This window comes from Natator depressus, chromosome 9, assembly GCF_965152275.1.
Source record: "Natator depressus isolate rNatDep1 chromosome 9, rNatDep2.hap1, whole genome shotgun sequence".
NCBI lineage: Eukaryota > Metazoa > Chordata > Testudines > Cheloniidae > Natator > Natator depressus.
In genome coordinates this window covers 44,835,947-44,851,663 of record NC_134242.1, presented here as the reverse complement: position 1 = coordinate 44,851,663, position 15,717 = coordinate 44,835,947, and the positions used below count along the sequence as shown (strand labels likewise).

Here is a 15,717-nt window from a genome sequence, read left to right as displayed (position 1 = left end):
GAGGCCTTGGTTTCCTCCCTCTCCCTCCCCTCAGAGCAGTCAGTCTAGGGCTGTTCATAGTATGGCCCCACCTTCCATTGGCAGAGGTATGCACTGCTGGCAGAAGGCGTTCATATTCTAGCTTCTGCCAATTAAGGCCCACTGTCAGCAGTTATGTTGCTGCTTCTCACTGTTTTCCTGCATGCCCTGTCAGACATTGGCTCCATTATCCTAAGTCTCCTTACCCACTGAGGAGGCCCAAAGAACCTATGCCTTTCAGGTGTTCGGAGTCTGAGCCAAGAGCATATGCCTCAGTCACTGCATATCTGGGTAATAACTGCATAGCTCCTAACATGCCTGAGAGGGAGGCTCACTTCTATGGACCTCACGAGATGTGTAAAAGCATTCTGGTGGCATCAAGCCTTTTATCAATCTATTTTAAAAAATTCATAGGAGATCATTAGGAGCTGGTCTGCACACAAATTATATAAAGGTCTTTATTACTGAATACCAATAAAATGTAGGTACACAAGTGCCATTTTTAAAATGGGATTTAAGCTCTTAAGTGACTTAGGTGCTTGTGTTACTTGTATCTTACTTTAGCATTTAACCACTGAAGTCCAAATTTTAAAAATTTAGTTTAGGCATCCAAGTCTGAAAATGTTGGCATTTGCTGTTAAGTGGCAAGGAAATATCATTAAAGTTAACTTAAAAATGGAAGATGCAAGCGGGAGGTGTCACTGTACCCCTCCAAAATGTTTGAGAAGCCCTTCTAACCATTTAAAATAGTTCTAACCTGTAGAGTAGGGTAGTTCTGCCATTGCATAGTTTTCTGCTGAGATTTCTTCTTTGCAAAGAGATCACTGATTGTAATGATTATGGGTGTGTGCTGGGAACTTGGTTAGCATTTAATGCATTCCAAGCCATTTTGATCAAAACAGACGTACCCATTATGGTGGAGCTAAACTTCTCATCAGTGTCATAACAAATGTGAGTTACAGCATGAAGTAGACTTGAAAGAGATCCTAGTTAAGACATGTTTTCTAGATGCCAAAAGCCAAATGTGTTGTACAACCTCCTTCCTCTCCCCAACATCAGAGTGTGGCCACATTTGGCACTACTCTTCCATTCTGCCACCTTCCTTATGTTCATTGGAGCACTTGACTCAGTCCGGGAGGGTCTTTGGATTTTTCATAGTCTTCTGTAGGAAAGCAGTTTCCTTATGTCCATTAGTTAATTGGAAAGTGGTGAGTTATGTGAATTAGTTGATCGACAGGCAGTCAGGTATTACTGACTATATCTGTCCTTATGTGACTAATGCCTTTTAAGAATTTGTGCATAGGTATTGATGATAAAATATCATACTGAATAAGATAAATGTGAAACATGAGGGTTAAGAATAATAAATTCAATTATATTAGTCTCAAACTTTAGTACACAGTACTCTGTTCATTGTCTTGCCTATGGCGCTTTAAAGCAGACTTGCCTTTGTTTCAGGTTATACACCAGGAACACCATATAAAGTATCCTGTTCACCCACCAGTGGTGCAGTGCCACCTTATTCTTCATCACCCAATCCCTACCAGACAGCTGTGTATCCGGTTCGAAGTGCCTATCCACAGCAGAATCCATATGCACAGGTAAAAAGTAAAGCGCAACTGTTTTGTGCCAGTTCAAATGGTATCTTGCTTTCAGCATGCATTGTAAACTTTTAAACTCTAAATGTTGTGTTTCATGAAATAAAGATGACCGCTTATTTCTACCTGTTTTGAGGGTTTGTTACCAGAATGCTTCATGTGTATATATAAAAAAAAACTTAATTCCCTGTCCAGCATGTAAATTTATGTTGTGCACAGTGATGGGCTTCTCCCTTGTAATTCTTCTGCTCTGCGCTGATTAGGCCTCATCTGGAGTATTCTGTCCAGTTCTGGGTGCAACATTTCATGAAAGATGTGGACAAATTGGAGAAAGTCCAGAGAAGAGCAATGAAAATTATTAAAGATCTAGAAAACATGACCTGTGAGGGAAGATTGAGAGGTGCGGTGGAGGGAAGGGTTTGTTTAGTGTGGAGAAGAAAAGACTGAGAGGGAGGGGACATAAATTTGCAAGTACACAAGGTGTTTAGAAGGAGGAGGCAGAAAAATTATTCTCTTTAACCTCTGAGAATAGGACAAGAAGCAATGGGCTTAAATTGCAGCAAGGGCAGTTTAGGTGAGACATAAGGAAAAACTTCCTAACTGTTTGGGCGGTTAGGCACCGGAATAAATTGCCCAGGGAGGTTGTGGAATCTCCATCATTGGAGATTTTTAAGAGCAGGTTAGACAAACACCTGTCAGGGGTGGTCTAGATAATACTTAGTCCTGCCATGAGTCCACGGGACTGGACTAGATCATCTCTTGAGGTCCCTTCCAGTTCTACGATCCTGTACTAGTACACTAAAGTCAAGAGTTTAAAAAACGGGTGCCTAAAATTAGGCTTCTGAGTCCAGATTTAGACATCTGAATATATGGCCTTAATTTTCAAAAATGTTGAGGGACTCATTAAAGTCCATGTGAGCTTGTGTTCAGCACATTTGAAAATGTTAGCTTTAGTTATCTAAATAGGTCACCTAATTTTGAAAAGTGTTTAAGCCACATTATGTAAGTTAGAAACATGAAAATCAAAAGTTGGAAACTTGAAAATGAGTGAGACTTAAGAGTCTAAGTGCCTAAGTCACTTGTGAAAATAGCACGTTAGCTTCCAAATCTCTTTGGGTAAAATTACAAAAGTGCCTGTGTCTGGACTTGGAAAATAAATTTTGGGCACTCCTTTTCTTAAGTTCTTAACCCCTGTTTCAAAGTGCTGCTATGAGAGGATTGTGGCAGCTGCTGTTGCTCCTTTATGCAGGAATAGCAGGATCACACTGATGCTGTCCTGGTCAGTTTCACTCCACTTCTACTGTGCCATGGTGAAAACAGGAACAGAAGCGTGATTGTTCAATGTTGTGGGGTAGAGACAGAGGTCTCTCTTACCTTTTCCTGACCTTCCAAAGAGTGATAGTTCCATACAGAGTACTTCCCCCATGACCCAGCTGAAGCAGCATAATGAAACTGATGATAGCATCAGTTTCAGTCTTCTGCATCATTAGACAAGTATCTAGGATACAGTGGCATAAGTGTGATGCTATGGAGAGGTTAGAAGTAGAAGCAAGGAGGAAAGAGCTGGGGCAGGGCTAGATGAAAACTGACTCGGAAAAGTGAGCAGCCCTTAGGAGTCAGGGTACAGCATGTTGTAATATTTAAGTAAACTTGCTTGCAGGGTCTTGGCAGTACTCTGAAGTGGTCTACTTGGGCCCTGCAGGAAGAAAGCTTCTCTATGTTGCATTCTAGTAACCTTTTAGGGCTTCTGTTTCTGGAAGAAGACACACCCAATCCTCAGCCAGGTGGTTTATTGCCTTTAGGGAAAGCAACCTTGAAGGATCCCCAGGGCATGAGAGGGGAGGGGAGGGGACAAAACCACAAAATCCAGATGCAGAGGAAGAGACAAAACAGCTTAATTCTAGAGAGAGGTTGTATTTGGGAGTTTTGGCTGCCCAACCAGTAGTTAGTTGCTGAAAAACCCTCTTTTTCAACCCTGAAGTTTTAGTTTCTCTATTTGAGTGTTTAAGTATTCTGTCTCCAGTTCCTGACATACATCAGACTCCTATTTCTGGAATAACACATTGCTGCCGTGAACATCTCAAAGGTTGAATTATTGCTTTCAGTACATGTGATAGTGAAAATATACTTAGGTTTACTTATTTTCTTTTCCAACAGCAAGGCACTTACTACACACAGCCTTTATATGCAGCACCACCCCACGTAATCCATCACACCACAGTTGTGCAGCCTAATGGCATGCCAGCAACTATGTATCCTGCTCCAATTCCACCACCAAGAGGAAATGGTGTGACTATGGGAATGGTGGCTGGGACCACTATGGCAATGTCAGCAGGTAGATTGATTTATATTGCTTACACTTTTTGATGAAGTATAGTTTGGGTTTGTGGTCCATTTCGTACAGTATGGATGTATTACATGTTAAGGCCTTACCAGAAATGTACTGCAGTTACAGGTTTCCCACAACCACTAATTTTGTTTGAGAGATGTTTGTGTGCTTGTATATGAATTTTAAGCCATTCTAACTACAAAATCCTAGTACTCTGGATCAGGCCAAGTAAGCAGCATAGAAACATTGAAACCAAGGAAATCTGACGTGGCATTCTGATTGCAGCACGAGGGGCTTTTGTTTCTCTAGTCACTTGGGGTTTGGGAATTAAAGAGTACAGTTCTCTTTCCCAGGCTGAGTACTAAGTAAACTCTCCATTCTAGTTAATCAGATAGAGAATCATTGGTCAGAACTGCCAAGAGTGATGCCAAGCTGCACTTTCAGAGGGAAGGTTTTAGGGCCTGGACATAATGCAAGGACATCTGTGGTCAGCACATTTGACTGTCCGTTACTGGTGCCCATGTGCTAACATGTTTTTTTAGTGTTATCAGAACAACATAGTTTTATAACTAAGACCTAGGTTGTAACATAGTTCCCTAAAACAGTTACAGAACACGCAGTCCTGGCCGTATTAGCCCTAAACTTTGTTAGAACTTGAGCGACTTTGTCAATCTGAAGAAATTGGTGTCTTTGATTGAATGTCTCAAAAACAAGTCTGTTTCTAGTACAGAATTGTACACTTGGGGTGCTTCTCCCCAGAATTTTGAGTGATGTTGTTTAAGCATCAACAGTGTAAGAATTCTGTTTTTCCCCGCACCACTGCTGCTCTTCGATAACTTACAAGTTTTCAGATGGGCAAACCAAGGTGAACTAATGATTGTGTTACATGGTAGTCTTCTGGATTACTCCAACTACAGATTTCAGCTTTCTAACCTCCGGTATCCCACAGCCCTGGTGGGGATATTTTTTCAGGACCAGCACTGTGTGCTCTCTTCATTACCTTTGTATTTTTCCCAGTTTCTTTTTTGAGTGTGGGGTAAGCTGCAGCAACTAAACATTAGTAATTTGTATGTGAAGTGCTGTAGAAGGAAACTGTTAGGATTCTGGGGTCCCAGTCTGTTGCCTTCTACAGTCTCTCCATCTATAAAACCCATTTGCACAGACAGGAACTAAATTATACTTACCCTAGTCAATTTTCTTTTGCATCAGGTGTTCCTACAGCACACAGAGCCTGCTGTGAGGAAGAGTATTTTTCGGTGTATAATGTGTGCTTATGATCTGGAGCTGCTGCTAAGTAGTTATTTGCTAAAAGTATCTAAACATGCATTGGAGAGAATATCAAAGTGTTCTTGTTGCATAAACATTTGAAGGAAGGTAGATGGAACTGAAAATGCTAAGATACAGATTCACAAGTTTCATATTGGTATATGTCAAAAGATGTACAAGTTCTGATTAATATGGTTTTGGTTTTCAGTTGACCATTTAATAAGTGTTGAAAGGCATATTTGTGAAAAATATTTAATATAAAAATGTTTTGTTTCTCCTAGGTACTTTGTTGACAACTCATTCCCCAACTCCAGTAGCCCCTCATCCAGTTACTATGCCCACATATCGGGCTCCAGGAACACCAACCTATAGCTATGTGCCCCCCCAGTGGTGATTATTCTGGCAGTGTAAGTTACCAGTGCCTACAGTTGAAACAGTGGCCTGTACATAAATGTCAGTTCATTTTGATTAAGTTGTGTAGGAGAAAGGATGTTTTTTAAACACAGTGTGTCTGTCTTCTGCTGAGACTTCCTTTTTCTGCATATTCATCTCATTGGTGCCTGTATATAGAATTCAAAATGATCTGTTTCTCAAAATACAGCATTTTAATTTACACAGCTGTAGAAATGTTAGGTTTGATGAATCCCAGGCCCTGTTGGGTCCATATGAAACAGAGGCTAGTTTGCTCAATTTGGGTTTTGTGACAGTTCCTGAATCCAACAACACTCTGATTCATGAGTGAAAAAATATGTAAAACATGGAAGTTGGATCAGCTTAAATAAGGAGGCTGTTTGGATCAGTATAAATAAAGGGGCACTTAATATTTCCTTCGTGATGAACATTTCCCAGAAAGAGAGGCTGCTAACTAGTAAGCATAAAAAACTGATAATTCCCATCACCCAAATTCAGGTGGGTTTAAATTTAAATTTGAACTGTTTAGAGTTTTCATGGAAAAATCATTACAGCCTGTAGCACAGTTTAAACTACACATGGAGAAAAAAAGACTTGTGAAATCTGCTCTAGATTTCTACTGATAAAACAATGTAATTAACTAATTTATGAAGCCAGCATATTATACATTTCTTTAGTTTTAACGGGGAGTGCTGCTTAAAATTGACATGGCTTATTGTTCTTACTCTTTTGGGGGCCTGATTCTGCTCACGTTTCAACAGTGCAAATCAGGAGTAACTCCACTAGTGTAAATTACATGTTTATAAAACCAGTGTGAGAGCAGAATCAGGCTGGCTCCCTTCATTTATTGCTCTGTTAAATGTTTATAACAAGTTAAGACACAATCTAACTGTCCCCTATTTTCGGTGTCCCTTTTTATGATTGGAAGTCAGGAGCTCGCTGATACGTTCTGGTTCTGCCATGGGCTCATTGTGTGCCCTTTGAATAAGGCGTTTAATATCTGTTTCTCAGTTCTCAGATCTGTAAAAAGAAGCTACCGCTACCACTACCCCCTCGGTGGTATTGGCTTAAATATCTGAAGTGGTTTGCACTAATAGCACATGTCAGCTAAGAATGCTATATGTGTACATAAAGTGACCACAAGGGCGGAATTGTTAAGGATGATTAAGTTGCGTATAACAATGTACACGTCCACCAATAACCTTTCAATATGCAGCTAGTGTGCGGGAATGATTCTGTAATCCTTGCTTGCACAAAGTTTCCAGTGACATCAGGGAAACCTTGCTGGAGTAAGCTATAGGATTGGGACCATTATAATAAACTCTCATCTAGCATTTTTCATCTGCAAATCTTATTTTATGCTTTCCTTTGTACTGTTCTTCTGAGGCAAAGAAGTAAAGTGACTTTTTTAGGGTTCCACAATAGATGATTGGCCGAGCAGGGACTAACACTTAGCTCTGCTGACCTATATATGTGGCTTTTGCATAAGTTGTGACTCCTGGCCAGCATCATAGCCACTGGACCACGTTGTGACCAGTATAATTTCTGCAGTATCGCAGTGGAATGATTGTTAAACTTCACCAGTATAAGCTTATCTGAAGGGAGTGTCATTCGTATGAAACAGTGTGTGCACAGGTCTTTTTGTAAATATCTTATTACTAAAACTGATATATTTGGAATGAAGTAACTACAAATTTTCTTAAGGTAATTTCTTCAGTTGCTCAGTGCTTTGTTAGCCTTTAATACTTAGCAACTTTCTTCAAATGAGATGTGAAAGAAAAGTATTATGCTTTGACTTAAAACATTTCGGTGGTGGTATTAAAAACTGCCTGCATTTGGAGCAGTTAGCCATTTTTATTTGGATTTTGGCAAATCTGGAATGTCTGTTCTCTTCTGCTTGTGAAGTCCGTGGAATGTCAGTGAGGGGTTTGCTTCCTAAAACCTAGTCCTTTTTTGTACCAGATCTTATAACTTGACTGCTGGCACAGTAGCATTTGAGGCAGAATTTGGGCTATGAAATTTGTAGGAAAACCTCTTCACTGCCAAAGCTATGCAAAAATAACACCTCCGTGGATGTTGGGTGTGTGAGGGAAAACAAAGGGTCTTACATTCAGAATTGCTGCAGTAAAGTACGAAGTACTTGAGTGCGCTACAAATTCCTCAGTGGGAAAATTCAAAAGCTAACAATAAATATTTTTTAAATCAAATACTTTGTCAGTGACCTTTTTTTAAAAAATGTCTAGTCAACGTAAGATATTCTAGTAATAAAAACTGCTGTCCCTGATTCACCCCAGTTGGTGACTTAAAGGGCTGAGAGTGGATGGTGGGTTTATAGCATAACTGCTACAAAGTAACATTAGGTTGTAGTCTGTTTTAAATGCATTCCTGTGTAGAGCTTGCAGCATTAAATTAGATTCTGGGGTGTTACTTGAGTATCTATCTTGCCTCTTTCTCTCTGAATGTAGGTTTGAAGATGGGAGATATGCAATCAAGTAATTGAGGTTTAAAAGTTGGTGCTGAAGCCCTCATGCCTCCAACCAGGACTTTCTTTCTTCTGAATGCTTTCAACACTTTGCTAAACACTACTAATTCCAGATCACTGAAGATTTTTCCAGTGCGGCATATCTTACATCTTGGAACTCCAGCAGTTAGTCTTAAAGCAAATCCTGTTTTGTGGACTGTCTTGCAATTTTTTAGCTAATTATAATGATAAAAAAGGGAGTATAAACTTATTCTGATCCATATCTAGTTGAATGCATGTTTAAAAAAAAAAAGGCAACAAAAAAACAAAGCTTGCTCATGCAGTGACTGATGCAAAAACCATATGCAAAATCCAAAGGAACCGAAAAGTATTTTACAACTTGTATGACTAATGCACTGTTGTAACATATGCAGGGTCTTAAAAGGTAGTATCGCAAAAGTGAATTTCTTTATAGAATACCATAATATACATTAGATAACTGCTTCAACCTTTTTGGGTTGATGCAGTTGCCAGTTAAAAGGAGGGGGAAAATTATTTAAGTGATGTATTCCTTTCTAATTAAATTCAGCTAACACAAATTGGAGCGACTGGAAATAGTCTGATGAGCTGTAGAAATCCTGCACAGAATTAGTTTACCACATTTACCTTTTCATTTCTATTGTGTGGATGCAGTGTTATGTGGACATCCTTAAGGATCAGAATGGAATGATAAATGAAGTTTTGTGTGGCCAGTTAATGAAAAATGTGAATAAAGCAGCCTTCCAAGCTGCCCACATCCTTAAGGCAAATCTGTGCCATTATATGAGGAGGTAACACCATATATGTATGTATAAAAATGAATTCTGACTCCTGAAAAAAATACATGGTGATAGAATCAGATTTTTTTTGGCTTCAGTCCAGGAAATCCATTCTGTTTTTCCCCTAAAGAATGTTCTAATCAGCTGAAAATGTATGTGCAGTTGACGCAGCTTGCTTTTCTAATTCTTAAGAAATGCTAGGGTTTTCCGCAACCAACAGGAGGAGTTCAACTACATATTATCCTGAAGAAAGTTTGTGTGCTTGTTAAGTGTATTAAAGGGGAACAAACCATTTTAACACAATTTCCTTTTAGCTTATATTACATGCCAATGTGGTTTATGGGTGCAGTATAGCAGGGCTGTCAGAATGTAGAGATTTCAGAAACTTTTTTTTAAAGGAAAAACAAATTGATCATAGTAGGAGTCATTCATTGGTTACAGAATTGTTGATGTAATTGTTGGGTTTTCCTTTTTTTACCTCCTTAATTGCACTTAGAAAGCATGCAAATTAAGACTGACTGCAGATTAGTGTTTCATTGCAATGAGTCATTTCTGGTATTCTTGCTCGCAGCTTCAATTTTTAAAAAGTACCTCAAAGCAAATGCTGTGGGGATAAAGGGCTAGCCTTGGAACCCATTTGTATACCAAAATCATTATGGGAAAGATTTTAAATTTTTAAATTTGAATATTGCACAAAAAAATCAAGGTTTTTCTGAAACCTGCCTGATTTATGATTCCAGTAAGATGCAATTTTTTTCCAGATACATTCTGCCCGCAATAAATTATGCGGTAAATGGTTATAAAATGTTGTTCCCTTTTAAGAGTTTACATAGAGGTATGTCAGGCTGTAGTGTTTGTAGTCTAATTTCCATCCAAAAGTAATTTTTTTTTTTTTTAAGTTGTGTATCTACTTGGGCTTTGTGTTGGGGTGGTCTGCTCCTTCTACGGGCTTGGCAGCTACTTCAGGGTAGCATCAGTGCTGATTTAATGCTGCCATTCCAATACTCTACCCTGGTGGGAGGCGTATGCACCTGAATGCCCATAGAGGTTAGAGTCTTCAGTAACTATATTTTTTACAATAAGCACTCTTCGTATTTTTTTACTTCCATGTTTTGTTTTATAAAGTTTAGGATTATTTTGCATGGATCACTGTAAACAGACTACCCCTTATTGCTAATGCCTTTAACATAACTATGGTGTTAACTATAAGTACTTTAAAACTACTCGTGAGCACTTACTACAGCTTAAGGATTTCCATATATTTATATATGGAGCAGAGAATTACCCCAAACAAACCATTTGAATCTGTACTGCTTTGTTCAAGTCTGTTTAACAATTCCATTTGTGTAGTAGGTTTGCAGCATTGACTGGTCAAGTGCTCCGGAAGCTGTAGTGAACATTAATACAGTTTAGCTAGTTTAGAGTGAGAGTTTCATTGTCTTTGTATGTTTTTAATAAAAATAGTTGTGAGGTGAGAAACAATGCTGTCTCGGGGAGAAGCTATAGAGAACAAGTTTTAAGCTTCGCTGTCTCCTGTCTTGTTTCCCAGTGATAACAAAGCTTTGAAACCCTAGGAGAGAACTTTCATGAATGCTGTATTAGATAAATAGTCATGGAAAGAATATAAAAGTCCTATATATTTGCTCTGACTTTGGATTCCTAAATGTTTTCTTGGAATTGTTGTCTCCTAATAGTACTATTCCATAACATTTAGGGGGTCTAGCTTGAGCACTTTTTTCTAAGTTGCATTATGGGATTCATCCACAGAGGGGAAATTGTACCTTGGAAAAGGTATTGCACCTTCCAGATGTGATATAAACTAATGGGAGGTTTGAGCTGTTCTCCAGTAGTTTAAGGGAGTAACCAAAAGCACAGTGGTGGGGGAGGGGGCGGTGTGTATATAAACTATCGTAATGGCATTTTGTTGCAAATAGTGGAAAGCATGGATATGAAACTGGGATAAAAATCATACATTACACAGTGGGGGTCTTATGAAGCATTCTCTCCTGCATTTTCTATTACATTCCCTATTTAAAATCCTGTATAGCTTTACACACACACACACAGACATAGACATAGACACAGTATGTGGCTGCATTGGAGATTTCAAGAAAATGAAAGGGCTCTAGTGCAGTAGAAACCAGTTCAAATCAAGCTTCTCTGAAACTTTTATGGCAGCTTCATATAATAGAATAAAAAAGAATACTACTTTAAACGTGTAGTTGAAGACAGCTATTACAGCAATAATACAAGAGAAGTCCAACATACATTTTCGATCTAACTTCAGGTGTTGCATTTAAACAAAGTATTAAGGCTCAGGAATTCCCTGTGTTGGTAACATCTGGTTGTGTCTCTTAAATGTAGCAATGAAATCAAGTCATATTCTTGAAAATGGCTAAATAACTGGCATGAGAAGCTGGTAGCCCTAATCTGTAGTGTGGTCATTAACCAACCAATAGGAAGGAAATAGAACTTCATTATTTTAAATCTTGTTTATTAACTTATTTTAACCAACCATTTCCTGTTAAGTTTTAGAAGACTTACGGAATTGCTGTTCTTGAAAGCTTTTTGAGTGTACTATGCAAGTTAAGGGCTTAGATGCAGCAGTAGATGACAAAAGTTCATAATTTGGGATTAAGTTGAAGTCATTCCTCCTACCACCTCACTCACTGAAAAGCCCCTTCAGTATCACCATGTCTTAGTGTTTTCTGACTTATAGTTCACGGTGCAGATATGTATAGCAGGGTACTTCACATTGATTAGTCTTTACAGAGCAATCTAGCTTAATGTCTACAGAGGGAATAGGCCTCTTACAGTATCTGAGCCAAAAACATTTCAGAATTTTGACTCAATAGCTCCCCCAGTGCCTGGACATAGTATTGGATACCATTAGTTTTGGCTTAAACATGTTAATTTTGCCAGAATGGAGAAATGCAGCAATCTTTTGACACCATCATTAACTGTAGGTTTAAAAGCATATAAGAGAATAGAAAATACCTTATATGTGAAACCCTCACTTACAAGCACAGAAACAGTGAGGTGATACTTCAGTTAAACTTCTGGGAAGAGAGGACAGATGTCCTGATTGTTGTTTGCATAACTTGAAACTAACCAGAGAAAGAAGCTTGGGCCAGTGTCTGTAGAAAATACACACATTTTATGCCCATTCTTCTCCAGCAGGTGTCACTATAGGATAATTTACTATTTGTGGAGGTTTGAAACAATCCATTAATCCCCAGTTTAAAATGCATTCTGTTAATGGAAAACCTGTTAGGAAACATAAGGAAGAGTTAAACTTGTCCATGTATTTCTAATTAAGGAAGCATTAAGCAGATAAATTTTACTTACTGTAAGCCATCTGTACACACAGTTGGGAATGTTAATAAGGAAAACAGTGCAGGGAGACAGGATCATTTTTCACTAACATGCCTCATTCAGAATGTTCAGGCCTGTTTGAAGATTTCCTCTTCTAAGCTAGTGAGGACTTTCCAGCAGGTGCTGTTTACCCTGTGAGTGTGTAGGGAGGGGATGAGAAGTGATGAGGCCACTAATGTTGAGGGGAGGAGGGGGCTGGCATGGAGGAGGAACAATGCTTAACTGGGAGAGAAAAACCTCTTCCCTTGTCTCTTGAATGTGACATTTGGAATTATTGGACTACCACAATGTTGCGGGTCCACTTGTAATATCAAATATTCTGAACAGTTTATAGACTGAAGCTCCAACATCAAAAAAGTAAACGTGACTTTCCCAGGCCTGTTGTGCCTTTTGGGACTTAACAGGCAAACTGGGAAAGCTTCTTTAGCTGGCTGCTGTACAGACTTGTTTCAAGTAGAATGGATTTGTTAATGGTTTTTTAATTCTAGTGCTATTATTGGCTGCCCTCATATCCTACAATTTGAAAAAGGGGGGAAAAAAAAAGTGAGTGCATGCAACAGAAGTACAAGAGGCCCCAGTAATAGCTCTCTGTTTGTTACGAAATAGGCACAGGTTTCCTTTTTTATGACTTTTTTTTTAAAACTGTCTTACAAGCAGTTATATTGGTACTTTTTTAAGTTTAGGTAAATGTTGTCTTCCAGAATAAGTTTTAAAGCATCACTCACTTCTGCATTGAACTATTGCATCAACACACAAAGGAGTGGAGATTCCATTCTGAGCCAGTTCAATTATGTGTAAATTCATACTTTTTTATTTTTATGCAATCCAACGAGTAGATGAGCTCAGATTTAAATTCTTAAAAGCACGTTTATTGTAACAAGAATTGTTATGTATTAATACTTCAGTTTTCAATAAAGGTTGACTTGTGTTGCTTATTATGGTCTCGCTATCTTGTTGTTAAAAACACTGGTCACATTTTTTATTATTTAATTGCTGACAGCATAACAAATATAACATGTTAGAATAACTTCCTTATGAATTTTCAGGTTACTGAACTTAACTGATTAGCTGAATATTTTCTTCCCTTCCATCAGTTAGCTACACTTAAAACAAATAAACACTCTTGTGGTGGCTTAAATTAATAGAATCCCTGCTAGAATTGTAGCTATCCAGTTGGGTCCAGAGTAATTTGGCTCCATAGTCTGCCAAGGGCTACCCACAATACCCACAATACCCACAGGTACTGCTCCCTAATTTCAGCCCTGGGTGTGCCTGGTGCCCAAAGGGGCCTGAGTGCAGAAGAGATAAATCTGCCCTGCCACCAACTAGCCACGAGAAACAATGGAGCACTTCACTTAGAGTGGGAATAAGCTGCCCCGTCTGAGTATATAGCAGGGATGGTGTAGCTCCATGTCGTCCCCTTTGACATCTCTGCCTAATTGGTATGATTGAGTCCTTAGAGCATAAGGAAAATGTGTAACTGTATAACTTAGTGAAACCAATGAAATGCACATGCATTTTCACAATGCCTTAGTGTTTGTCTTGTATCTGGGATTCAGTGATCTATTAAAGAAAGGTAACAAGCCTTGAGTAGGAGGAAGTTTAGGATTAATTAGGTTATTCTTTTGGGCTTTCCACACAAGCAAATTCATGAGTAGGAGAGATGAAGACAGCTAGTCTAGTCCTTTAGAGGGCAGGTGGCTGTAAACATTCCTCAGTTCATAGTCAGGAAGCAAGACAGAGAGTGAAACTTGAACATTATGACTTTTGGGTATAATGTTTCATACAAGAGGATCAGTATTTATTTTAGGTTTTTGACCTGAAATAGTTTGATAATACTCCATCAAAGCAGTGTGCATTTGAAGAGAGATGGGAAGGTAGTACGACATCATGGAAATCTTACTGCAAGTGTAAGTTGTCTGGACTTTGAAATTGCATAGGGTTCCCTGTTCCATTATGTACTTCTGCAGTTACCAACCAGCCTAACTCCCCCATCTGTGGCTGGGCATTTAACTTCTAGGATGTGTCTTGATGAGTTTTTTACCTCCAGTTAATTGATTGCCAATGGATAAGGTAAACTACAAATGTTTGGGTGGTTGTGGGGAGTGTCCAGACTGGTTTTTACAAACACACGTTAACTGCATTGAGTTAATTGTCAGTCAGTTAACTTGAGGGAGGAAAAACTAGTGAAGACAAACCCTTCACAAAAACCCTTCACCCTAGTGAAGACAAACCCTTCACAAAACTACCAGAACATGAATTGTATGGGGGGGGGGGGTGATGTACAATTTTGCTAATCCCCCATCTCATATAATTAAAATAAACACTTTAGTGCAAAGGAGTCTTCCTGTGCGCCCCCCCCCCCCCCCGGGGTAATGGCCAGGGTAGGAAAATCCATTTTTTGGCCCAGGTTTAAATATATTAAGAGACAAAGAGCCTTCAACATTCTAGAAACATCTCTGTGCAGCTTGGACCACTCTGACTGGTGTTTGGCTTCCCCCTCTGCTCTCTTAGCAGTATTTTCAAGGTAGGCTCCAGGGCAAGCCCCAGGAGTGTTTCTCCAGCAAACAAAAAGAAACCAATTTGCAAACAAAACAAAGGGGGATGCCTTTCCCTGACCTCTGGCGGATCGTGGGGAGGGGAAGGGGAGGTGTTGTCCTGTTGTTCCCTGGTGTCAGTCCTTCCCCTAAACAGGCAGTCAGTTTGGTTGTTCCCCCCCTTGGAGAGTTGCAGCCTCTCACCCTGGAGAAGCCCATCACCCTGCAGCTATTATCCCTGCAGCAGCTTGTCATTCCCTCCCACACCAGAAGAGGGTTTTTTAGACTCAGGTATCCCTAATTGACCTAAGGTAACCCCTTCTCAGCTTATAGGGAAAAGGGCCTTTATTATTCTAGGGCTGACATACCTCTCAAAGAAAATGAAAGGAAGCAAAGGAAAAAGGCACTTGATTTGAACTGAAAGGCCAGCCTTCTCCACCCAGAGAAGCACACTTTGTGAGAACGAATGGAAACAGCTGCTGGAGCCAATTCCTTATGGATTCATGGCATAGTGTAATTTAAAGAAATGTGTCTATTTAGGACAAAATGCAAAAATAATAATAAAAATCACACTCTTGCATCTACCCAGCCTGACTTATATATGCACACGCATGTGTGTTTGTGTGTAGCTTCCACTACATTGCCTTACCCTCACATTTAGCCTCACATTTAGACTTAAGCTAATTTATTATTAACCTAAACATACCTATCTAATGTACTGGCTTTTCTTAACATAATCAATATCTTCACTTACTTGAGCGGTCCGACATTTGGGTGAAAATTGGTAAAAACCAAGTAGTAGCTCTTGTAAAACCTGGAAAAAAAACAGGCCTGAACTGTTAGTTCCCTGAGAGGCTTCAGCTGTAATACATGAATCTGCTAGGTCCTGATGTAGTAGCTACAC

At 39.2% G+C, this 15,717-nt stretch overlaps 1 protein-coding gene across 1 annotated transcript in view; it reads left to right on the top strand.

Annotated features, from left to right (window-relative positions):
* The window catches only part of FAM168B (family with sequence similarity 168 member B), a 35,651-nt gene extending 22,477 nt beyond the window's left edge, over positions 1-13,174 (top strand). Inside the window, exons 4-7 of the mRNA XM_074964009.1 lie at positions 1,477-1,619; positions 3,774-3,951; positions 5,493-5,618; positions 8,088-13,174. Coding sequence (XP_074820110.1) covers positions 1,477-1,619; positions 3,774-3,951; positions 5,493-5,605 — 434 coding nt within the window. The 3' untranslated portion in view covers positions 5,606-5,618; positions 8,088-13,174. The remainder of the gene's footprint in view (positions 1-1,476; positions 1,620-3,773; positions 3,952-5,492; positions 5,619-8,087) is intronic.
* The last annotated feature ends 2,543 nt before the right edge of the window (positions 13,175-15,717 follow it).